We start from the raw sequence: 25,064 nt of genomic DNA, 5'->3' as shown, positions 1-25,064 counted from the left end.
TTAATCATTAATTAATGATTTAATACAAGGCTTCCTCTGGCTGAGGTAGCAGATGAGCTCATGATCTCCACCTCAGCCAGTCAGAGGAAGCCTTGTGATAAAATACAGTGAAGGGCTTAGCCCAACTTGATTTTATTCCTGCAGCAAAGTCCTAATCCTGCCAGTACACAGCACTGTATACTTTTATGTAGCTGATGCTACATGCAGGTTATACAGTGCTGACAGTGGCTGCGTGTATTAGTAAAGGAAATAGTTTGTTAGCAAAGCTGAAGTTAAAGCAGAGCTCCACCCTAAAGTGGAGCTTCCGCTCATTGGAACCCTCCCCCCTCCGGCGCCACAATTGGCACCTTTCAGGGGGAGGGCGGTGCAGGTACCTGTACAGTACAGGTATCTGCACCCACTTCCGGCATAGATATCTGCAGAAGCTACGCCCCTTTCCGCAGAATCTACGCCCCTTTCCGAAGGTCCCCCGCTGTCTGCTGGGAAACACACAGATCCCAGAGACAGCGGGGACCATCCTTATTGCACAGCGCGACTCGCGCATGCGCAGTAGGGAACCGGGAAATGAAGCTGCAAGGCTCCACTTCCTGATTCCCATACCCAAGATGGCGGCGGCAGCACGCGAGAGACGATCGAGAGATCGGCTTCGGGTGCTGACATCGCGGGCGCGCTGGGAGGGTAAGTGTCATTTTAAAAGTCAGCAGCTGCAGTATTTGTAGCTGCTGGCTTTAAAAAAAAAAAATGGTGGACTCCCGCTTTAAACTTTAAAATCAAACTGTCAACACAGTATGACTTTTATTTTTTTATGGAAAAGTATACTTGTAATAGAAGAGGCAATATTCTTAACTTTGTAATGCTGCTTTGTTGAAACGCTTCCTATTTGCTGCCCCTCTATCACTTTTTCAGGTAACATGGTCCTTAAATAAAAAATTTCCAGGATGTTGTCTATTTACTTTTCTTTATACAGATGTTGAATACTTGGGTCTCATAAGGGGGCGTGCTTTTTTTTTTTTTTTTTTTTTCTTCTAATACTCTGACTTGCGTTTCCAGATTAGGTGAGACTTTTTCTAAGAAATCTTCCACAACAGCTTAGGTTGTTTTGCATCTGCATATTGCACTTGTAACTGGAATTTAAAATGTTTTCAGAAATGTTTCTAAATCCAATTTTATATTTTTTTTCAGGCTCACGAAGCTTCACACCACCACCACCATCATCACCATCATCACCAACAACAGGCTGCTCAAAACAGCTTGCTGCCATTATTGGGAGCACCAGTTGAGCCTCCTGATCAAAAACCTATGTTACCTTTACCAATAAATCAAAAACCTCAGCCTCCCCCAGAACCTATGAAAGAGCCTGTTGTGATAAAGAAAGAAAAATCTAAAACCTCCTTTGTGTGCACATATTGCAGCAAAGCTTTTAGGGACAGTTACCATTTGAGGCGCCATGAATCTTGCCACACAGGAATCAAGTTAGTGTCACGGCCAAAGAAAACACAAACTGCGCCAGTTGTGCCACTCATATCGACTATTGCTGGAGACAATAATAGAACATCCTTGGTTTCAACAATTGCAGGGATACTGTCTACTGTTACAACATCGTCTTCGTCTACAATTCCTAGTGCAAGCACTAGCATCCCAACGATGCCAGTCCCTCAGCCAGTGAAGAAGCCTAGCAAACCTGTTAAGAAAAACCATGCCTGTGAAATGTGTGGAAAGGCCTTCAGGGATGTTTATCATTTAAATAGGCACAAGCTTTCCCATTCAGATGAAAAGCCGTTTGAATGTCCAGTCTGCAATCAACGTTTTAAAAGAAAAGACCGCATGACCTACCATGTAAGATCGCATGAAGGAGGAATTACCAAGCCCTATACATGTAGTGTTTGTGGGAAAGGATTTTCAAGGTATGTCATTTCAGTTCATGACAGAAATATCATGCTGTAATGCCAAACTCTGGGCACACCTAAAATATCAATGTCAATCCTCATAATGTTGCAGAAGTTGGTCACTTTTTTTTAACTTGGCTTTTGGTTAACACTTCCCACCTGGCCTATATTTAAATGATGGCCTGGCGGGGCATGACATCCTTCTCAAAGCGTGCCCTATGAGCTGTGGAGTGATCTGTCACCCACTGTGTCCAAAAGATGACATATTAATGTACCAGCACCATGTGATCGCTGTGACCAATCGCAGCATATCACATGACAATTGTACACAATTGATGGCTTCCATTTATGCCATTGATTGTTTACTATTGCGTTTTATCTTTGCGATTGATCACGTGGTACAGATACAGACGGCCAATCATAGCCCATCTGTACCATGTGATTAACCGTGGCCACAGTAGCTTACCAGTGAGGGGGGGGGAGGGGGTCCACATGTCAGGACAAATCCTGATCATTGGAGGAGAACACTGAATTCCCAGCACAGCTAGAGAACTGACCACACTGTCTTCTGCTTAGCGTGGTCAGTTTTTTTTAGTAGGAGAGCAGAGGAACTGACATGTATGAAATGTTGGAAATCTCATAGTCTTTAACTTTATACATCTCTAACTGATGGCTTTTGGTCTGCATGTGGCTCACTCTTTTGTAGTCCTGAGTTGGTTTAAAAATTAAAATACAATAAGGCTTTAGCTGGTTTCCAGCTTATAAAGATAAGGCTAGCTATATGCAGCTAGACTTCTCTCATTCAGGCCACAGCTGTACCTCCCCAATTTTTCAGTTGACTTTTGTTGAGCCAGGTGGTGCCAGTGACCCACGGCTCTAATTTCGCCCTAATTCACACCCTTTTGGTATTTCTAGCCGTGGCCATCTTTAGTAAGTATGCCCTTAGCTCAGAAATGCAGGCAGGGTGGGTGTACTTAGCTGGCAAAGCCCCTCTTCCTTATGAAAGAAAAAAAATGCCCACGAAGACTTCTGGGATGCACAGCATAATTTTGGTCCAGGCCAGGAAGCAACTGAAGAAATGTGGTGTTTGTTTTTTGTTTTTTTTTGGGTTAAAACAAGTGAATAAAATATAGCTTCCTAGTTATTTACTAATGGTAGCAGAATAAGGATTTAAAATAGTCAAGAGAGTTAAGTTCCACTTTAAGACCAGCCGGCACAGTTGTACTGCGGCAGCTTGGGTCTCCTGGGCGAATTGCCGTTATTGTACGTCGGCCGCTTTTAAGAGCTCTAGGGGGCGCACCCGCAACGCCAAAGCCAATGTGCGTTGCTGGCTGCTGCCATGCCCGCCGGTCACCTGTGATCGCTCCTGAGAGGGACAGAACGGGGATCTGTCAATGTAAAGGCCCTCCGTTCTGTCAGAGGAGGAGAAACAGATCTGCAGTTGCTAGTGATTAGTAACAGCCATCTCTCTCTCCTCCAGTCACTAAACCCACATCCCCCCTAGGGAACACTTAACATCTTGATTGCCCCCTAACCACTTCCCTGCCAGTGACATTTATACAGTAATTGGTGGTTATTTTTAGCACTGACCGCTGCATAAATGTCAATGGTCCCAAAAAGTGTCTGATCTGTCTGCTATGATGTCGCAGTCCCGCTAAAAATCGCTGATCACCGCCATTACTAGTAAAAAAATATATATATATTTTGTAGACGCCATAACATTTGCGCAAACCAATCAATATACGCTTATTGCGATCATTTTTTATTTTTTTGATACTTATAGCAAACAGTAAATTTTGATTTTATTTTTTTCCAAAATTCCTTTTTATTTTTTTGTTTATAGCGCAAAAAAACCTGCAGAAGTGATCAAATACCACGAAAAGAAAGCTCTATTTGTGGAGAAAAAAAGGGCATGCATTTTGTTTGGGTACAGGGTTGCACAACTTCGCAATTGTCAGTTAAAGCAACGCAGTGCCGTATTGCAAAAAATGGCCTGGTCATTAAGGGGGAAAATCCTTATGGTCCTTAACTAGTTCAATAATTGTGCAGCTGAATAATTGAGTAGCTGTTGTTGCTTATCAAAGCATTATAATTACTGGAACTGAGTAGATGTGGCCCCTTAAAGATTTATTCCCCTTTGACATGCCTAATATAGTGCCTCATGATGTATGCAGGAGTGTGTACTGCTGGAGCGTGATGACTGATTTTCTTCAAATGGTTGTAGCACAACATTCACTTATAGGGATTAGTACATTTTGATAGATCAGGAGTTGCTTTGTATAATGTTTTAATGCATTCCTACGCCTGATTTGTTGTGACGTTTGTCTGGCTCGCCAAACACCCCACAATGCACTGCACGCCGCGCAGTCCATTGTAAGCCCTGATTGGCTGAAGCAATGAAGGCTTTGCCCAGTTGGAGCACAGCACACTGTCAAAGCCATGATTGGAGAAAGTAATGATGACTATCCAATCATGGTTCATTGCTCATAGACCCACTCCACACTATAAAAGGTTCCTTCCCAGAGCAGCCATTTGCAGTGAGATATTGGAGTGGAGATAGATATAACAAGGCTTTGTTCATTGCTACAAGTGTGAATTAGTGTGCTATTTCGATTCTATTGCGAGTGTGAATTATCAGTGTAGTGTCAATATAGTTATAGTACAGTGTGAGTGTGGTGTGACCTTCCCCCCCCCCCCCTTTTTTTTTTTTCCCCCCCTTTAGTGTCAGTGCAGTCTTAAGTCAGTGAAGTGTCTAGTGAGTCCTCAAGTTAAAATGTGCCAAACACCACTTTCCGTTGATTTAAAGTGCATCCAATTACACAATTTCCCATCTCTATTACATTTCCGTAATGACCCCCCATCATGTCTGGGAGGCCAACAAGGAGAGGCAGATGTTCCCATGGCACTGTGGCCTCATTATACAGACTGGCTACCCAAGTCACGCTTTACAAAATTAGAGGGCTTGCAGGGTAAATCAGTTTAAGACCCCTTTCACACTGGGGCGTTTTTCAGGCACTTTAGCATTAAAAAAGCGCCTGAAAGAAGCCTCATCTGCAATCCCAATGTGAAAGCCCGAGTGCTTTCACACTGAGTTGCTGCGCTGGCGGGGGGGTCACACAAAGTCCTGCAAGCAGCTTCTTTGCAGCGCTTTAGGAGCGGTGAATACACCGTTCTGAAAGGGCCCCTTCCCATTGAAATCAATGAATAGCGCCTTGGCAGTGGTGCTTTGTGGGCGCTTTTAACCCTTTACTCGGCCACTAGGGGGGTTAAAAGCACCCCGCTAGCACTCGAAAAACGCTGGTAAAGCGCCGCTAGTTTAAGCGGTGCTTTACCAGCATTTTTCGGGCACTGGCAGTGTGAAAGGGTTCTTAAAGCACTCGGGATTTCACATTGGGATTGCAGCTGAGGCTTTCAAGTGCTTTACAGGCACTTTATTTTTAACGCTAAAGCACCTGAAAAGCGCCTGGAAAAACTCCCCAGTGTGAAAGGGGTCTAAATGTAATTTTTTTTGTTTAAGTGCAGAGTGCAGCAGGTTCTAAACACGGTACAGATGCACCACTTTACCGTCAGACTAAGGGGACTCCCCAGGCACTACATTTAACCACTTCAGCCCTGGAAGGTTTAAACCCCCCTGTTCATGACAGGCCATTTTTTGTAATGCGGCACTGGTTAACTAACAATTGTACGGTTGTGCGATACTATACACAAATATACAGTACAGACCAAAAGTTTGGACACACCTTCTCATTCAAAGAGTTTCCTTTATTTTCATGACTATGAAAATTGTAGATTCACACTGAAGGCATCAAAACTATGAATTAACACGTGGAATTATATACTAAACAAAAAAAAGTGTGAAACAACTGAAAATATGTCTTATATTCTAGGGTCTTCAAAGTAGCCACCTTTTGCTTTGATTACTGCTCCGCACACTCTTGGCATTCTGTTGATGAGCTTCAAGAGGTAGTCACCCGAAATGGTTTTCCAACAGTCTTGAAGGAGTTCCCAGAGATGCTTAGCACTTGTTGGCCCTTTTGCCTTCACTCTGCAGTCCAGCTCACCCCAAACCATTTCGATTGGGTTCAGGTCCGGTGACTGGAGGCCCGGTCATCTGGCACAGCACCCCATCACTCTCCTTCTTGGTCAAATAGCCCTTGCACAGCCTGGAGGTGTGTTTGGGGTCATTGTCCTGTTGAAAAATAAATGATGGTCCAACTAAATGCAAACCGGATGGAATAGCATGCCGCTGCAAGATGCCTTGGTAGCCATGCTGGTTCAGTATGCCTTCAATTTTGAATAAATCCCCAACAGTGTCACCAGCAAAGCGCCCCTACAGCATCACACCTCCTCCATGCTTCACGGTGGGAACCAGGCATGTAGAGCCCATCCGTTCACCTCTTCTGTGTCGCACAAAGACACGGTGGTTGGAACCAAAGATATCAAACTTGGACTCACCAGACCAAAGCACAGATTTCCACTGGTCTAATGTCCATTCCTTGTGTTCTTTAGCCCAAACAAGTCTCTTCTGCTTGTTGCCTGTCCTCAGCAGTGGTTTCCTAGCAGCTATTTTACCATGAAGGCCTGATTCACACAGTCTCCTTAACAGTTGTTCTAGAGATGTGTTTGCTGCTAGAACTCTGTGTGGCATTGACCTGTTCTCTAATCTGAGCTGCTGTTAACCTGCGATTTCTGAGGCTGGTGACTCGGATGAACTTATCGTCCGTAGCAAAGGTGACTCTTGGTCTTCCTTTCCTGGGGCGGTCCTCATATGAGCCAGTTTCTTTGTAGTGCTTGATGGTTTTTGCCACTGCACTTGGGGACACTTTCAAAGTTTTCCCAATTGTTCGGACTGACTGACCTTCATTTCTTAAAGTAATGATGGCCACTCGTTTTTCTTTACTTAGCTGCTTTTTTCTTGCCATAATACAAATTCTAACAGTCTATTCAGTAGGACTATCAGCTGTGTACTGTATCCACCTCCTGCACAACACAACTGATGGTCCCAACCCCATTTATAAGGCTTGAAATCCCACTTATTAAACCTGACAGGGCACACCTGTGAAGTGAAAACCATTTCGGGTGACTACCTCTTGAAGCTCATCAGAATGCCAATAGTGTGCGGAGCAGTAATCAAGGCAAAAGGTGGCTACTTTGAAGACCCTAGAATATAAGACATATTTTCAGTTGTTTCACACTTTTTTGTATATAATTCCACATGTGTTAATTCATAGTTTTGATGCCTTCAGTGTGAATCTACAATTTTCATAGTCATGAAAATTAAAGAAAACTCTTTGAATGAGAAGGTGTGTCCAAACTTTTGGTCTGTACTATAATTTGTATTGCAATCCCCCACCCCCCCCCCCCCAAAAAAAAAGCTTTCTTTTGGTGATATTTTGATCACCTTTGCGGTTATTCTAGCCGGATCAGATGGCAGGTGGGTGTCGGCGCACACATCTCTGCTGACATCCGCAGACAGGTGGATCTGAGTGGACCGATCATGTGTAAGGGGCCTTATACAGTGATCAGTGCTAAAAAATAATAATATAAAAAAAAAATGCACGGTCACTAATGACGCTGGCAAGGAAGGGGTTAACATCAGGGGCGATCAAAGGGATAAATGTGTCCCTAAGGAGTGCTTTCTAACACTGGTGATGCTTTAACTGGGAAGACAAAGATCTGTGTTCCTGCTTAGCAGAAACCCAAGATCTGTCTTCCCTACTAACAGTTTACTTGTTTTTCATAGGCAGACCGTGGTTCTGTCTCTCAAGGGAACAATCGGCGGGTCCCGGCAGAAATCGGGTCCGCTGATTGGCTCCCACTGTGTCCAATCACAGTGGGAGATGGTCACCGGTGGCATGCCGTCGTATACCTGGAAGAGTGAAATCATATACAGGTATGTGATTTCGTGCAGGAGAGCCACCACCCTGCAAGTACATATACGGGGTCGGCAAGTGGTTAAAGGAATTTTTCATTTTTATTGTTTCACTTTAAGTATAGGTAAATCACTGCTCATTTAAAATTATAATTTTTACAAACTTTTTTTTCATTGATGCATGCCCCCCAGGGTACACTTTGTATGCCCATTTACTTGCATATAAGCCTTCAAATTGGGCCCTTTTCATTTTTCCAGTTAGTTTAGTCGTGCGGCTCCAAACTTTTGCAACGTTCGAAAGTTCTGGCGCAAACCGGGGGCGTGGGGGGGGGGGGGGGCGGCGATCGTTAAGCCCATCTCTATATACTGATCGTATTAGAGGGCAACTATGAATTTGTCTTGCTGTATTTTCCCCAACAGCAAGCCAAGATGTTTTATTGTGTTACAAATGATAAAAACCCGTAGATGCTTTTACTGAACTTGTACAGTTATTCCTTTTTTGGTTACCTCTTATGTTAGTAGAATAAGACTTTAGTTTATTTTATTTTTTTCTTAAAAACTAATAGCAATTATTACATAAACAAACAAAATGGGTATTAAGGTGGTTATTGAAAAATGGCACATTGTTTTTGGGATATCAAGTCCACTGTAAAGGACATGATGTTTTTTTTTTAAAATGGCAGCATGGATCATTCATCCAAGGGACACTGCAAGGGCCCATTTAAAACACTGTTGGTTTTATACCCATTTATGCTCCGTATTCAATTGCACTAGAGAATTGCATTGTTATGCACAATAAGGGCATTTTGTTGTGCACTTGTGTGTGTTTTTAAGATGACATGTCCACATAGTAACAAGTGATGTCAGATGATACGGTTTTCTATAGGCTAATAGAAAAACACCCGAAGCTCAAACGCTGTAACAAAATGCATACAAAAACACGATGTTCGGTTATGAATGCAGCCTCAGAGGTTTGGGACAAACCATTTAACACTGACAAGAGTGCTTACAATCATCAGCTGTAAAAACTTTATCCCAAAAGCAACAAAACTATTGCTGTAACTGCCTAAAAGTTTTTCAGTTTGTCAATTGTGTCTAAATTTGTTAGTAAATCTTTATACCATCTCCCCCCTGTTGCCCTTTCATCCAGAATGGAGGCACTCTAATACATGAAGTGTGTTTACTGGGCACATCACCAGGAAATACAGAAGAAAAAAACATAAATAAACTGATTGGTGAGCTGTAATTTTTATACAATTTTTGGTAATGTAATATATTATAGCGCTAAGATGCAATTTGTCTTAATGCGCAACTCCAGGATATTGGCGGTCCTGCCACCAGTAGTTACGGTATAACTACTGGTGCGGAAAAAAAATGAAATGCACATTTTACTTATTCCAAGCCACAGTCATGTGACAATCCTTTTTTCTGTTTGCTTTCTGTGGTCTTTTGAAGGCAGCACTTCCAGTGGCCAGGGCCTCTGTCATAGGCGTCAGAGGCAGCACATGAAGGGGGTGGGGGTGGTGGAATGTTGGCAAGGAAAAATGTCTGGTCCCTAGGACAGGAAACTAGCTTGGCTCAAGGAGGAAACTGTGACTGATTCGTTACACTACAGGATGGCTTAAGCCTAGTACACACGGGCTGAATGTTGCCTGGTTCAGTAGAAATTGGGCAACATTCGGCCCCTGCATATGGCAGCTGACCGGAGTGTTCTGACGGGGGGGGGAGGGGTGATCATCCCCCTGTCAGAACACAATGGCACAGCAGGGGAGATTGCTATATTAACATTGGATTGTTAGTACAGTGGCTCCAACCTAAGCTGTGAGGTGCGTTTTTTTTTTTTTTTTCCAACCCTAGTGGTGTGTATGATTCTTTGGAAAGAGGCTTTGGATTCAAGACTGAGGATCAAGGTAAATGAGTGTTCCAAGGTGAGTAATGCATTGGGTATAAATCAGGCATTTGCCTTCGTAGATGAAAAAAGATAGTGGAAAATTAATATATATACAGTTGTTGCCATAAGTTTACATACCCTGGCAGAATTTATGATTTCTTGGCCTTTTTTTAGAGAATATGAATGATAACGCACAAACTTTTCTTTCACTCGTGGTTAGTGTTTGGCTGAAGCCATTTATTCTCAATCAACTGTGTTTACTGTTTTTAAATCATTATCACAACAGAAACTACCCAAATGAACCTGATAAAAAGTTTACATACCCCACTTCTTAATACCGTGTATTGCCCCCTTTAACATTAATGACAGTTTGAAGTCTCTTGTGGTATTTGTGGATGAGGCTCTTTCTCTTAGACGGTAAAGCTGCCCACTCTTCTTGGCAAAAATCCTCTGGTTACTAAAAAAATTCTTGGGCTGTCTTGCAAGAACTGCACATTTGAAATCTCCCCAGAGTAGCTCAATGACATTGAGGTCAGGAGACTGAGATGGCCACTCCAGAATGTTCACTTTATTCTGATGTAGCCAATGGCAGGTCGACTTGGCCTTGTGTTTTGGATCATTGTCGTGTTGGAATGTCCAAGTACTTCCCATGAGCAGCTTCCTGGCTGATGAATGCAAATGTTCATCCAGTATTTTGTAAAAACATACTGCATTCATCTTGACCAAATTTCCTGCGCCTTTGTAGCTCACACTTCCTCAAAACATCAGAGATCCACCTCCCTGTTTCACAGTAGGAATGGTGTACTTTTCATCATAGGCCTTGTTGACTCCTCTCCAAATGAAGCATTTATGGTTGTGGCCAAAAAGCTCAATTTTGGTCTCATCACTCCAAATTACTTTGGTGTCCTTTTATGAAACTGAGATCAGCTGCGATCCCAAGTCTCGCAGCGGATCTCAGGTCATTACAAGTTTATGAAACTGAGGTAATCAGTGGAGAACATGTTCTCAACTGATTATCTCAGCACAGTGAGAATCTGTAACTGACTGTCACAGAAACAGTCAGTGTATGAAGATGCGATCTCGGCACCTCACTGGCAATCTGTGACCGAATTCTCATTTTCTGATTCACCATCTCAGAGGTGGAGAATTTAGAGAGAAGCATGAACTTGGAGAAAGGAGGAAGTCTTTTGATTTCCTTCTTTCATCCAGTGGCTGAACAGTCGGAGCACATCTTCCCCACTATTACACCCCAAAACAAGCAGGTTGGGAATCTATAATGTGTGTGTGTGTGTATATATATATATATATATATACATACATACATACATACATACATATATATATATATATATATATATATATATATATATATATATATATATATATATATATATATATATATATATATATATATATATATATATATATATATATATATATATATATATATATATATATATATATATATATATAATTTTTTACTTTGTGAAACCGTTTTTTTTTTCTTAAAAAAAAAAAGGTGTTTGAATTTTTTTTTTCGCAAATGCCATGTGACATAAAAAGTTGCAATGACCGCCATTTTATTCCCTATGGTGTCTGCTAAAAAAAAAAAAAAAAAACATATATAATGTTTGGAGGTTCTGAATAATTTTCTAGCAAAAAAATAACATAATGAATTTATTGCACCAAGAGTCAAATATAAAAAGATGTCGGAACAGTCAATAGTAGTATTAATACTTGCAGATGGTTGCAGAACAGTCATAAAAGCATATAGCTAAATAAGATACTGGTATTAAATAATGAACGATACCACTGCAGAGTCCGGATGAGAGGGGGTTAATATCAACCAATCGGCTTCAAGATGGACCATGGAGAGAGCTGTCACACTAGATAGATGGTATGAAAATCCCGGTATGACAAGGGGGAGGATGGTGTCTCAAATCCTGTCCAGAGGGAAGGAGGAGGCGGGGAAGGCACAGTCCGGAGGGGAGGAGGATGCATTAATGTGAGAAAAACACAAGGGTTTACAACCCCTTTAATTGAATGTGCTGAAGTTAGAAGCCGATTGGCTACCATGCACAGCTGCACCAGATTTTGAACTCTCCTTTTAGTAAATCAACCCCATGTGAATAAAATTACTTTTTAAGCCCCCTTCTCTGACCATGTTATTTGTCCTCATTGCTGTTACTTTTATTGGACAGAAATTTTAGAAATGTTCTCCTTTAAAATTGTCATAGTGTAAACATCTTATAGGTATGAAATAGCATTTTTTTTTTTATTTATTTATTTATTTATTTTTTTTCATTAGCGCATTTGAACTTTTAATTTTCTCATGAATTGATCCTAATCTTAAAAATATACATTTATTACCATCACAATAGAAACTTCAATAAAACACTTGTGAGTGATACCTACTGTATGTGCTTCCCCCACTGTCCGTGATAGGTCTATGGTAGACTGAAAATAAGTAACTCTGGAATGGAAGGAATAATTGGCTTTACCCATTTTTTTATCTGTAACTACAGCACCTCTAAAGCCCAACATAAGTTTGTCACGTAGAATCTAGATTGGGGTAGGAAACCTGAGGCCCGCCAGCTGTTGTGAAACTAAATTTCCCACCAGGCATTGCAAGGCTGGCAGTTACAATTACTCCCAGAGGCACGATGGGACTTGTGGTTCTGCAACAGATGGAGGGCCCCAGGTTGCTTATCCCTGATCTAGCGTCCCCTCTCCCCCTCCATTTTTTGTATTCATCATATCTAGGGATGCACCGAATGGGTTTTTTGGTGCCGAAACCGATACCGAAAATGAAAAATACACTAGGCCGAAAACCGAAACCGATACCGAAACAGCACCGATACCGAAAATGACTGTTTTTAAAAAATATTTTTATACAGGAGGTGGCCAGAGACTGGGGACATGGTACAGGAGGTGGTCAGAGACTGGGGACATGGTACAGGAGGTGGTCAGAGACTGGGGACATGGTACAGGAGGTGGTCAGAGACTGGGGACACGGTACAGGAGGTGGTCAGAGACTGGGGACACGGTACAGGAGGTGGTCAGAGACTGGGGACACGGTACGGGAGGTGGTCAGAGACTGGGGACACGGTACAGGAGGTGGTCAGAGACTGGGGACACGGTACAGGAGGTGGTCAGAGACTGGGGACACGGTACAGGAGGCATCCCCCATTGCAGGCCAGTGTCCCCTATTGCATCCAGTGTGTCCCTTTGTGTCCCCTTTTGCATCCAGTGTGTCCCTTTGTGTCCCCTTTTGCATCCAGTGTGTCCCTTTGTGTCCCCTTTTGCATCCAGTGTGTCCCCTTGTGTCCCCTTTTGCATCCAGTGTGTCCCCTTGTGTCCCCTTTTGCATCCAATGTGTCCCTTTGTGTCCCCTTTTGCATCCAGCGTGTCCCCTTGTGTCCCCTTTTGCATCCAGCGTGTCCCCTTGTGTCCCCTTTTGCATCCAGTGTGTCCCCTTTTGCGGCCAGTGTGTCCCCTTTTGCGGCCAGTGTGTCCCCTTTTGCGGCCAGTGTGTCCCCTTTTGCGGCCAGTGTGTCCCCTTTTGCGGCCAGTGTGTCCCCTTTTGCGGCCAGTGTGTCCCCTTTTGCGGCCAGTGTGTCCCCTTGTGTCCCCTTTTGCGGCCAGTGTGTCCCCTTGTGTCCCCTTTTGCGGCCAGTGTGTCCCCTTGTGTCCCCTTTTGCGGCCAGTGTGTCCCCTTGTGTCCAGCGTGTCCCCTTGTGTCCAGCGTGTCCCCTTGTGTCCAGCGTGTCCCCTTGTGTCCAGCGTGTCCCCTTGTGTCCAGCGTGTCCCCTTGTGTCCAGCGTGTCCCCTTGTGTCCAGCGTGTCCCCTTGTGTCCAGCGTGTCCCCCTTTGCAGCCAGCGTGTCCCCCTTTGCAGCCAGCGTGTGTGTCCCCCCTTTACAGCCAGCGTGTGTGTCCCCCCTTTACAGCCAGCCTGTGTGTCCCCCCTTTACAGCCAGCCTGTGTGTCCCCCCTTTACAGCCAGCCTGTGTGTCCCCCCTTTACAGCCAGCCTGTGTGTCCCCCCTTTACAGCCAGCCTGTGTGTCCCCCCTTTGCAGCCAGCCTGTGTGTCCCCCCTTTGCAGCCAGCCTGTGTGTCCCCCCTTTGCAGCCAGCCTGTGTGTCCCCCCTTTGCAGCCAGCCTGTGTGTCCCCTTTTGTTGCAGCCAGCCTGTGTGTCCCCTTTTGTTGCAGCCAGCCTGTGTGTCCCCTTTTGTTGCAGCCAGCCTGTGTGTCCCCTTTTGTTGCAGCCAGCCTGTGTGTCCCCTTTTGTTGCAGCCAGCCTGTGTGTCCCCTTTTGTTGCAGCCAGCCTGTGTGTCCCCTTTTGTTGCAGCCAGCCTGTGTGTCCCCTTTTGTTGCAGCCAGCCTGTGTGTCCCCTTTTGTTGCAGCCAGCCTGTGTGTCCCCTTTTGTTGCAGCCAGCCTGTGTGTCCCCTTTTGTTGCAGCCAGCCTGTGTGTCCCCTTTTGTTGCAGCCAGCCTGTGTGTCCCCTTTTGTTGCAGCCAGCCTGTGTGTCCCCTTTTGTTGCAGCCAGCCTGTGTGTCCCCTTTTGTTGCAGCCAGCCTGTGTGTCCCCTTTTGTTGCAGCCAGCCTGTGTGTCCCCTTTTGTTGCAGCCAGCCTGTGTGTCCCCTTTTGTTGCAGCCAGCCTGTGTGTCCCCTTTTGTTGCAGCCAGCCTGTGTGTCCCCTTTTGTTGCAGCCAGCCTGTGTGTCCCCTTTTGTTGCAGCCAGCCTGTGTGTCCCCTTTTGTTGCAGCCAGCCTGTGTGTCCCCTTTTGTTGCAGCCAGCCTGTGTGTCCCCTTTTGTTGCAGCCAGCCTGTGTGTCCCCTTTTGTTGCAGCCAGCCTGTGTGTCCCCGCTTTGCTGCAGCCAGCCTGTGTGTCCCCGCTTTGCTGCAGCCAGCCTGTGTGTCCCCGCTTTGCTGCAGCCAGCCTGTGTGTCCCCGCTTTGCTGCAGCCAGCCTGTGTGTCCCCGCTTTGCTGCAGCCAGCCTGTGTGTCCCCCCTTTGCTGCAGCCAGCCTGTGTGTCCCCCCTTTGCTGCAGCCAGCCTGTGTGTCCCCTTTTGCTGCAGCCAGCCTGTGTGTCCCCTTTTGCTGCAGCCAGCCTGTGTGTCCCCTTTTGCTGCAGCCAGCCTGTGTGTCCCCTTTTGCTGCAGCCAGCCTGTGTGTCCCCTTTTGCTGCAGCCAGCCTGTGTGTCCCCTTTTGCTGCAGCCAGCCTGTGTGTCCCCTTTTGCTGCAGCCAGCCTGTGTGTCCCCTTTTGTTGCAGCCAGCCTGTGTGTCCCCTTTTGTTGCAGCCAGCCTGTGTGTCCCCTTTTGTTGCAGCCAGCCTGTGTGTCCCCTTTTGTTGCAGCCAGCCTGTGTGTCCCCTTTTGTTGCAGCCAGCCTGTGTGTCCCCTTTTGTTGCAGCCAGCCTGTGTGTCCCCTTTTGTTGCAGCCAGCCTGTGTGTCCCCTTTTGTTGCAGCCAGCCTGTGTGTCCCCTTTTGTTGCAGCCAGCCTGTGTGTCCCCTTTTGTTGCAGCCAGCCTGTGTGTCCCCTTTTGTTGCAGCCAGCCTGTGTGTCCCCTTTTGTTGCAGCCAGCCTGTGTGTCCCCTTTTGTTGCAGCCAGCCTGTGTGTCCCCTTTTGTTGCAGCCAGCCTGTGTGTCCCCTTTTGTTGCAGCCAGCCTGTGTGTCCCCTTTTGTTGCAGCCAGCCTGTGTGTCCCCTTTTGTTGCAGCCAGCCTGTGTGTCCCCTTTTGTTGCAGCCAGCCTGTGTGTCCCCTTTTGTTGCAGCCAGCCTGTGTGTCCCCTTTTGTTGCAGCCAGCCTGTGTGTCCCCTTTTGTTGCAGCCAGCCTGTGTGTCCCCTTTTGTTGCAGCCAGCCTGTGTGTCCCCTTTTGTTGCAGCCAGCCTGTGTGTCCCCTTTTGTTGCAGCCAGCCTGTGTGTCCCCTTTTGTTGCAGCCAGCCTGTGTGTCCCCTTTTGTTGCAGCCAGCCTGTGTGTCCCCTTTTGTTGCAGCCAGCCTGTGTGTCCCCTTTTGTTGCAGCCAGCCTGTGTGTCCCCTTTTGTTGCAGCCAGCCTGTGTGTCCCCTTTTGTTGCAGCCAGCCTGTGTGTCCCCTTTTGTTGCAGCCAGCCTGTGTGTCCCCTTTTGTTGCAGCCAGCCTGTGTGTCCCCTTTTGTTGCAGCCAGCCTGTGTGTCCCCTTTTGTTGCAGCCAGCCTGTGTGTCCCCTTTTGCTGCAGCCTGTGTAGGGAAGAGAGCCGCCTCCGCCGCTTGTTGGATCACAGCGCCGGGAACATCACAGCTTTCATTTCAATTGCTGTGTGTTCCCGGCCGCGCGCCGTCACACGCAGCCCCTCCCCCTTGTCCGGGCACTTTGATAGACAGATCATCCGTCCAATCCTGCGGATGATCTGTCTATCCTGGACAAGGGGGAGGGGCTGCGTGTGACGGTGCGCGGCCGGGAACACACAGCAATTGAAATGAAAGCTGTGATGTTCCCGGCGCTGTGATCCAACAAGCGGCGGAGGTGGCTCTCCTGCGCTTCACACCCCCCATGATGGGCGTCACCAGGGCGGGGGCGGAGCCCTGCCCCCACCCAGGCCACGCCCCATTTTCGGCTCCATTATCGGCCGTTTTTCTCTTTCGGCAAATTGCCGAAAAGGGCATTTTCGGCCGATATGTTTCGGCGGCCGAAATTTCGGTGCATCACTAATCATATCAGCTCTTAACCAATAAACAGCTTTAAAGTGTAACGTTCATTAATGTTTTTCCATTTCCTATATATAGTGACTGCACCTGCGTACTAGTAACCTGAATACCTTTGCATCGTACTAGTAACCTGAATACCTTTGCATTTTTATTTTCTTCACGAATTGTTGATGTAGTGTATGGTACCAAAGGTGTAACCCTCCACATTTTGTTTTAATTGCTATTGATGTACCTTTTTTCTATTCTTTTTACAAGTGTACTTATTTTATTTTCCCTGACAGACCTGATCATTTAAGTTGTCATGTGAAGCATGTGCATTCTACCGAAAGACCCTTCAAATGCCAAGTAAGAAAACCAAATTTTTGTTAACTCTAGTAATTTGTTTATTGTACTTATGTACTTAAATAGCGCTGTCAATTTATGCTGCACTTTACATATATTGTACATTTACTTAAGTCCCTGCCTTCAAAGAGCTTACAATATAATGTCCCTAAGGCTCTGTTCACACTGCAGCGACTTGGGATCCAACTTGTGAGACCCCGAGTCACGTGACATGTAGAAGCCTAACTCGCATTCATACACGCACTAAGGCCAGTTTTAAACAGGAGCCAATTAACCTACCGGCATGTCTTTGGAGTGTGCAAGGAGTGCCCAGAGGAAACCCATGCAGGCACAGGGATAACAAGCAAACTCTCTAGGCAGGTAGTGCCATGGTTGGGATTCAAACCAACCACCCTAGTGCTGCTAGGCAGAAATTGTGCTAAAAAACCTCAGCATCATCAATTCCTCCATTTTGCAATCTTGTATAGCATTATTTTTGCAATGCATCTTCTGTTGATGAATGTAATCAGTGGGTGCAGAAAGTATTTATGTAAAACGGATTATCTTAACCAGACATAATTTGACAGTAGATGGTTATTAAATTTTTACACAACACTCCTAAAAATGGTAAGGCCATGCTTAAAGCAGAGTTCCACCCAAAAGTGGAACTTCTGCTTTAAGCACTCCTAGCCCCACCCCTTACATGCCACGTATTATTTTGGGGGGAGTGGGTACCTGGTTTTGACAGGTACTTCCTGTCCCACTCCCTGCTTCCATCTTCTCGCTGCCTAGGTGACTCCTCCTCTCCCCCTAGGTGGCCCCTCCCTCTCTGCAATCTTCTGGGACACGTCACGGGTCCCAAAAGACTGCCTGGCCACTAGGAGAGTGCAGCACGACTCGTGCATGCATGGTGCGCACCCGGCTGTGAAGCTGCAAGCTGTCACAGCTGGGTGCCCACACTTGCAATTACCGCAGAGAGGAGGGGAAGAGACGTGAGGCTTCGGGTGGCCGCTTCACTGGACCGTGGGACTGGTGAGTGTCTGTTTACTGCTTGCCGACCAGCCACTGTCATTTTATTGTGGCAGGTTGGCACGAGCCCGTGAACCGTCGTAGCTATACATCAGCTCGTGGGATTGGGATAGCAGGTGCGCACGTGCCGCACAGCGGAGTTGCTGATGCTCGTAGCCGACAGACCGCCGAGCACGTGAGACAGAACAGGGGCGAGTGTGTGTGTAAACATTTTTACAGTGACATTTTTACAATAATCTGTGCATTTTTATAGCACTGATCGCAGTATAAATGCCAGTGGTCCCACAAATGTGTCAGAAGTGTTCGATGTGTCTGCCATAATGTCACAGTCCCGATAAAAATTGCAGATCCCCGCCATTACTAATAAAAAAAATAATAAAAATGCTATAAATCTATCCCCTATTTTGTAGACGCTATAACTTTTGCGCAAGCCAATACACGCTTATTGTGATTTTTATTTATTTATTTTTACCAAAAATATGTAGAAGAATACATATCAGCCTAAACTGAGAATTATTATTTTTTATTTTTTTTCAAAATTGTAGCTTTTTTGTTTTATAGCGCAAAAAATAAAAACCACAGAGGCGATCAAATGCCACCAAAACAAAGCTCTATTTGTGGGGAAAAAAGGACGTCAATTTTGTTTGGGTGCAGCGTTGCAATTGTTAAAGCGACGTAGTGCCAAATGGCAAAAAATGGTCATTCAGCAGCCAAATATTCCGGGTCTGAAGTGGTTAAAAGTCTGCAGCTACACTTTTTATAGCTGCTTGGCTGTTAATGGTTCGTTCATGGCAATAGAAACTAGCAATAACCACAAGCTTCTGTTAACATTTTAATTTGTCATTTTAATTTAACATTTTAATTTAACTTTAATTTGTGTGAAGAACTTGTCAGTAGAAGTCGTAAAATTCTTCTCTTTCAGACCTGTACTGCTGCCTTTGCCACCAAAGACAGGCTGCGGACGCATATGGTGCGCCATGAAGGAAAAGTGTCTTGCAATATATGTGGCAAACTTCTTAGTGCAGCCTACATCACAAGTCACCTAAAGACACACGGACAAAGTCAAAGTATTAATTGTAATACCTGTAAGCAAGGTAAAAAGTTTCAAGGTAAATATCTTTTTTATTTATTTTTTGTAATTGTTCTGTATACTTATGGTCTGCACAGTCCAAATCGGTGGTTCTCAGCCTCAATCCTCAAGTACTCCCAGCAGGGCATGTTTTGGGAATTTCTCTTAGATAAAATAGCTGTCCAAAATACCAAGTCATTGACTGATTTGAAGCACCTATGCAAGATAAAGGAAAACCTGCAAACATGGCCTGTTGTGTGGGGTAGGACAGGGTTGAGAACCACTGGTCTAAATCGTTGCTTCTAGTGATTTTTTTTTTTTTTTTTTTTTTAAGTATTCGCCTTTCTAAGGCTGTGTTGACAGGCTTTTGGCTTCATTTAGATCTTTGACAGGAGCTTTTAACATGAAGTTAACTTCTTTGTGCCCTTCATTTGACCTACAGCCCTGACCAAAAGTTTTGAGAATTACACAAATATTATTTTTCACAAAGTCTGCTGCCTTTTTTAAGATGGTAATTTTGTATATATTCCAGAATGTTATGAAGAGTGATCAGGTGAATTGCAATTAATTGCAAAGCCCCTCTTTGCCATGAAAATGAACTTGACCCCCCCCCCCCCCCCCCAAAAAAAATATATCCACTGCAGCTTAGCCCTCCACAAAAGGACCAGCTGACATTGTCAGTGATTCTCTCGTTATGTGTTGATGAGTACAAGGCTAGAAATCACTCTGTAATGCTGATTTAGTTAGATAACAGACTGGAAGCTTTAAAAATAGGGTGGACGGTGCTTGAAACCATTGTTGTTCCTTTGTTAACCATGGTTACCTACCTGCAAGGAAATATGTCATCATTTCTTTGCACAAAAAGGGATTCACAGGCAAGGATATTGCTACTACTAAGATTGCACATAAGTCCCCTTTCACACTGAGCCACCACCGGTAAAGTGGCGCTATTTTGGCTGATAGTGGGGCGGTTTTAACACCTGCTAGCGGCCCGGAGTTATCGTGAACTTCAAGGAAGAGAGGTTCAGTTGTTAAGAAGGCTTCAGGGAGCGCCTAAGAAAGTCCAGTAAGCGCCAGAACCATCTTACAGTTGATTCGGATGCAGGATCGGGGCACCACCTGTGCAGAGGTTTCTCAGGAATGGCAGTAGGCAGGTATGAGTGCATCTGCACGCACAGTGAGGTGAAGACTTTTGGCGGGTGGCCTGTTAAGAAGGGCAGCAAAGCCACTTCTCTCCAGTAAAAACATCAGGGACAAGCCGATAATATTCAAAAGGTACAGGGCTTGGCCTGCTGAGGAATGGGGTAATGTCATTTTCTCTGATGAATCCCATTTCCGATTGTTTGGGGCATCTGGAAAAAAACTTGTCCGGAGAAGAAATTTTGCGCAAGAACCCAGCCATGAATACAGAATGGTACAAAAACATCCCTTGAGCAGCTTCTCCCAACATCCAGAAACAGTTTGGTGACAAACTGTGCCTTTTCCAACATGATGAAGCACCTTGCCATAAGGCAAAAGTCATAACTAAGTGGCTTGGGGAACAAAACATCGGTACAGGAAACTACCCAGACCTTAATCCATTGAGAACTTGTGGTAAATCCTTCAATGGATGCACAAAAAATAAAAATGAATTCTGACAAATTCCAAGTACTGATTATGCAAAATGGGCTGGCATCAGTCAGAATATGGCCCAGAAGTTGATTGACAGTATGAAAAAGAAGGGTCAACACTGCAAATATTGACATTTTATAAACTTAATGTAATTGTCAATAAAAGCCTTTGACACTTATGAAATGCTTGTAATTATATTTCAGTATACCATAGTAACATCTGACAAAAAAATCTAAACACTGAAGCAGCAGTATAATAATCTATATTCGTCATTCTCAAAACATTTGGCCTGGGCTGTACTTCAAGCTCATTTTGCATTTCAATAGTACAGTAATGGTTATGCAAAACTTGGCTGACATGAACAAAAGCCTATCGACATCAGTCCAAAAAATTGTTCAGACTAGCTAATTTTATTTTTAAGAGGTAAAGCTGATATAAACAAGCATGCTTAAAGTATTTGAAATTACCTTGATTATTGAGAATTGAAACTGATTTGAGGTTTGCAAAATGGTCAGCCTTTTTGGGCATCATTACTAGATGGACACAAAACACCTCTGTGCCCCATAAGTATTACATAAAGAGCTGCAGCCTATGGTGTTTGCAGCTTCCAGCAGCACTGATCAGGGCCGTCTTTAAGGCAGGGCAAAAGGGGCAGCTTCCCTGGGCCCTGTCATTGTTGTGGGGCCCAAAACAGCTGCCTCATACTTGCCAACTATCCCAGTTTACATTCCCTTGTCCAATGAGGTTTTAGTCCTGTGCTGTGTCCCAATATCAGTGTGAAGTGCTGCTACTAATGCTGCCCAGCTCTGACCTATTGTTGTGTACATATGACTCACCTGCAGACCCTGTGTTTACATGTAAATAACCGGCATTCATATGTAAATATCAGTGGCATGCATATGTAAATAGCTGAGGCAAACAGCATTGCTATGTAAATATAAGGCAGCATTCATATGTATATCATGCCCCCCTGCAGTGAGGAGATAATGTTCTGTAACCTGTAGCAACCAGTGAGCAGTATTACTGTACAGTATTTACTACCAGCCAATCAACAAGCAGAAATCATGTGCTGTAACCTTTAGCAACCAGTCAGTAAGCAGTAATGATATGTTGTAACCTCTGACAACCAATCGCTGCCTGATCTGATACAGTAAACTGATTTTAAGTCTAGCTGCTATTTATTGTATGTCTCAGAGAAGGTGGAGAGCGAGATTGCATGGGGGGAGGAGGGCCCTAAGAAAATTTTTGCCCAGGGCCCAATCAATATTAAAGACGCTGATTCACTGATTCTATGACTAAGCTCCAGCGTGCCCTTGTTATCCTAGATTTGTAGTTTTTCATGGTTTATCCTGCAAATTAGTGTTTACAAATTTATGCTGTTCAAAGTTTCTCTTTCAAATATAATCCTTTTCCTAAAACATACTACTTTTCTGTGTACCTCATCATTTAGGGTCCTGCTCCTTCCAGCCTTATAATTTCAAAGGTGAGAGTGTTACAAGATTAGAGCCTGCTTGAATTTACCTGTAAAGTATGTGGTAACAGCCTTGCTGTTAACTGATAAAGCGGCCACAGTGAAATAACCTGTTATGTACTGTCATGCTCCTGAGGGCGATCATTACTCTTGGTGGAAGCAGTAGCCTCCCTGCATTGGTCTGACAGAGCTATCCATTTAGGAGTGTGAGCTTTGCTGAGTGGGGAGCTCTGACTGATTCAGAGGGTAGAGCTGCACGATTCTGGATAAAATGAGAATCACAATTTATTTGCTTAGGATAAAGATCATGATTCTGAACTTTATTTTAAAAATTTACAACCCTTGAACATTAGGTTATCAAACAAGATGGCAAAAAAATAAGACACAATACTCTGCTTCAATCAAATTTAAAGAAATATAAAATGTAACGTGTAAAAATTTAAAAAAGACTATTGTTATATTAGGGTCTTTTTTTCTTTAGTACTCGCCGATACCAATTACTGATGCCTACCGCAACTTTTTTGTTTACACTTCAGCTTTCAGCAATGGTACAAAGCATGGAAAAGTTGTTTTACAAATGATTTTTTTTTTTTTTTTTTTTTTTTTTTATGTGCAATGTGTAAAACATTAATGAACAATACTGATTAGAGTAAATTAAGGGTTAATAAGGGGTTAAATGGGAACAATTTAATAAAAATCCACTTGACAAGTTTGCCTTCAGCTGGGTTCACACCTTTGAGGGATGCAGATCGCAGCAGGCCTCTGGTGCATCCCTGTTCTCCATTTTCAGAGCTGAATTTTTTGCCTGAAACCGAGCCAAAGATGCACCATGTTCCTGGGTAAGCAGCTCCGCAGCAGCATTCGAGATATGTGAATTGGTCCATAGAAAGCTGGACACAATCTCCTGTCATGCGAATTGGATGCAGAAATAGCCGCATCCCTTTTGATTAGTAAATGAATAAGCAGGAGGACAGATAAGAAGATGCAATGTTTCTTTTTATCTCTTTCCATGCCTTTTTTTTATGACAGCTGTGATTAGGGGAACTGCTGTTCACTTTTTACATGAATCATGGAAATGCTAGATTGAGCTCTTGTGGGGGGTCGAATCGAGATTGCGATATTTCTAATGATTATTTGTGCAGTTCTAACAGAGGGTATGTCAGATTGTTGACCGTTTCCAGATGATGCTTTTTTACTATGGCTGCAGCTACTTGATCATTTTACTGCATCTGAAATCTATTCCCACAGTTTTACAGAATTCAGTTGAGCTTTACAACTAGACATGCAAGATCATGATTTAAACCACCAAATGATTGCATAAACCTAGATGTGTGTATATATCGCACAGCTGCGCAGATTACTGCAGCATCTGATTGCTGCAGATGGATTTTGCTGAAACCATTGAGGCTAATGCTATTATGGTTGGCAGCAGCAAAGGGCTAAGGAAATCTGACTGTTGGCCTAATACCACCCCAGAATATTCAGCTGTGGTTGTCTCCTTGAATACATAAAAATAACAAGTACTTTAAACTACAGCATAGAAACTTAGGGGTCATCCCTAAGAATAAACATTTATTAAAAATAAATAACTTGTTTCTAAGTTCAACTCAAGGAAAAATAGTTTTGTTTTGGACAGTGAGCAACGGTTAGAACCTCTGCCTAGTTTCAAATGCTCTGTCTAAATTTAGGGTAGTTACATTACGCGTCCAAAACCTATTCTATGAGTGTCTGCAATTTTTAAAGCATGACATGTTGAGTATCTATTAACTCAGCGTAACCTATTTTGCATTCTACATAAAAATTGGTGCTAACTTTTTGTTTTCTTTTAAATCATGAAAGTGTATTTCTTCCAAAAAAAATTGCATTTGAAAGACCACTGCAGAAATGCATTATTGCAACGCTTGCCATTTTATTCTCTAGAGTTTCTGCTAAAAAAAAAAAAGTTTGGGGGTTTCAAGTAATTTTTCTAGAAAAAAAATGATTGTAAGCAACAAGTGTCAGAAAAAGGCTTGGGCATGAATGGGTTAAAATGAAATAATTAACTGCTTTCTGCCTACGCTATAGCTGAAAGGCAGCTACAGCCTAGGCTTACTTTGCTGGGAGGGCATACATGGACGTCGCCTTTTGATCGTGCTGCCCGTGCGCCCCCTGCAGACTTAGCTGATCACCGATTGGTGTAAAGGGCCAATCACATTGGCCCTTTACCACGTGATCAGCTTTGTCCATTAACAGCTGATTACAGATGTAAACACAAGCCAGTTATCGGCTTTTTTTCCCTCGCGCTAACAGCGTGAACAGGGCCAATAACCAGCTTGTGTTAAAGGGACATCAACACTGATAATCAGGACACTGATTATCAGCACCACCTATCCGTGTAGCCTCATCAGCGCACATCAGTAAAGGCGAATAATGACCTGTTTGCAAAATGTTATTTAGGGTGGGTTTTTATTTATTTTTTCCATTTGTTTAGCAAAAAATCCAGTGGAGATTAAATACCACCAAACAAAAGCTCTATTTCTGTGAAAATAAATGATAAAAACTTCATATGGGTACAGCGTTACATGACCGCGCAATTTTCATTCAGAGTGGGACCGTAATGAAAATTGGCCCGTGCAGGTAGAGGGTAAAAGTGCCCAGTAGGCAAGTGGTTAAATGGGCTTTATTCCTCTTAAAGTGTTTTTGTTGTGCATCCTCTTTTTGGTAGGTGTTTAAATGCTAAAAATGTCTCTTCTGTAGCGCCTTGTAACAAATCTATGCTTTAATTGTAGGTCAACTTCACGAACTTCAAACTCCAGTTCATTGCAGAATTAAATATGAAGGTATTTACATTTTTTTTCTATACAATATATTATCAGTTTTGTATTATAAACAGACTTTTATGAGATTCTTGGGTGGTATATGCTTCACTTTGTCATAGTTTATCTACCCTCCTCGTAGCTTTTAAAAAGTATGTATGTTCCAAAAGGTTTTACACCACATACTCTCCCTATTACAGCTTTTGTTCAGAATTAACATTGCCTATGCGATGGGAGCAGTTTATCAAGTGATTTTCTAAGGGGGTTAATGTTTCAAGGCAAATACTTCCTTATTTACAAACCATGCATTCTAATAAGATTCTTTTTTGTTTTCAAATGGGCTATTCATTTTTAAACAGAAGTGATGCTGAATCAGCTTTATGGTTACTCATTCCTGAAAATGTTTTCAAAATC

At 43.8% G+C, this 25,064-nt stretch overlaps 1 protein-coding gene across 9 annotated transcripts in view; it reads left to right on the top strand.

Moving 5' to 3' along the window:
- The window catches only part of VEZF1 (vascular endothelial zinc finger 1), a 48,428-nt gene that overhangs the window by 18,911 nt on the left and 4,453 nt on the right, over positions 1-25,064 (top strand). For 6 of the 9 annotated variants that reach the window (XM_077481126.1, XM_077481129.1, XM_077481130.1 and 3 more), the window contains exons 2-6: positions 1,183-1,904; positions 16,636-16,699; positions 18,627-18,813; positions 21,835-21,867; positions 24,624-24,674. In XM_077481126.1, coding sequence (XP_077337252.1) covers positions 1,183-1,904; positions 16,636-16,699; positions 18,627-18,813; positions 21,835-21,867; positions 24,624-24,674 — 1,057 coding nt within the window. The remainder of the gene's footprint in view (positions 1-1,182; positions 1,905-16,635; positions 16,700-18,626; positions 18,814-21,834; positions 21,868-24,623; positions 24,675-25,064) is intronic. The other 3 variants (XM_077481132.1, XM_077481131.1, XM_077481133.1) reach the window with 1 other exon arrangement.

Source organism: Lithobates pipiens, unplaced genomic scaffold, assembly GCF_037356315.1.
Source record: "Lithobates pipiens isolate NorthernLeopardFrog02 unplaced genomic scaffold, aLitPip1_a1.2 Scaffold_16, whole genome shotgun sequence".
In the NCBI taxonomy this organism is placed as follows: Eukaryota; Metazoa; Chordata; class Amphibia; order Anura; family Ranidae; genus Lithobates; species Lithobates pipiens.
This window is presented reverse-complemented; position numbering and strand designations above follow the sequence as displayed.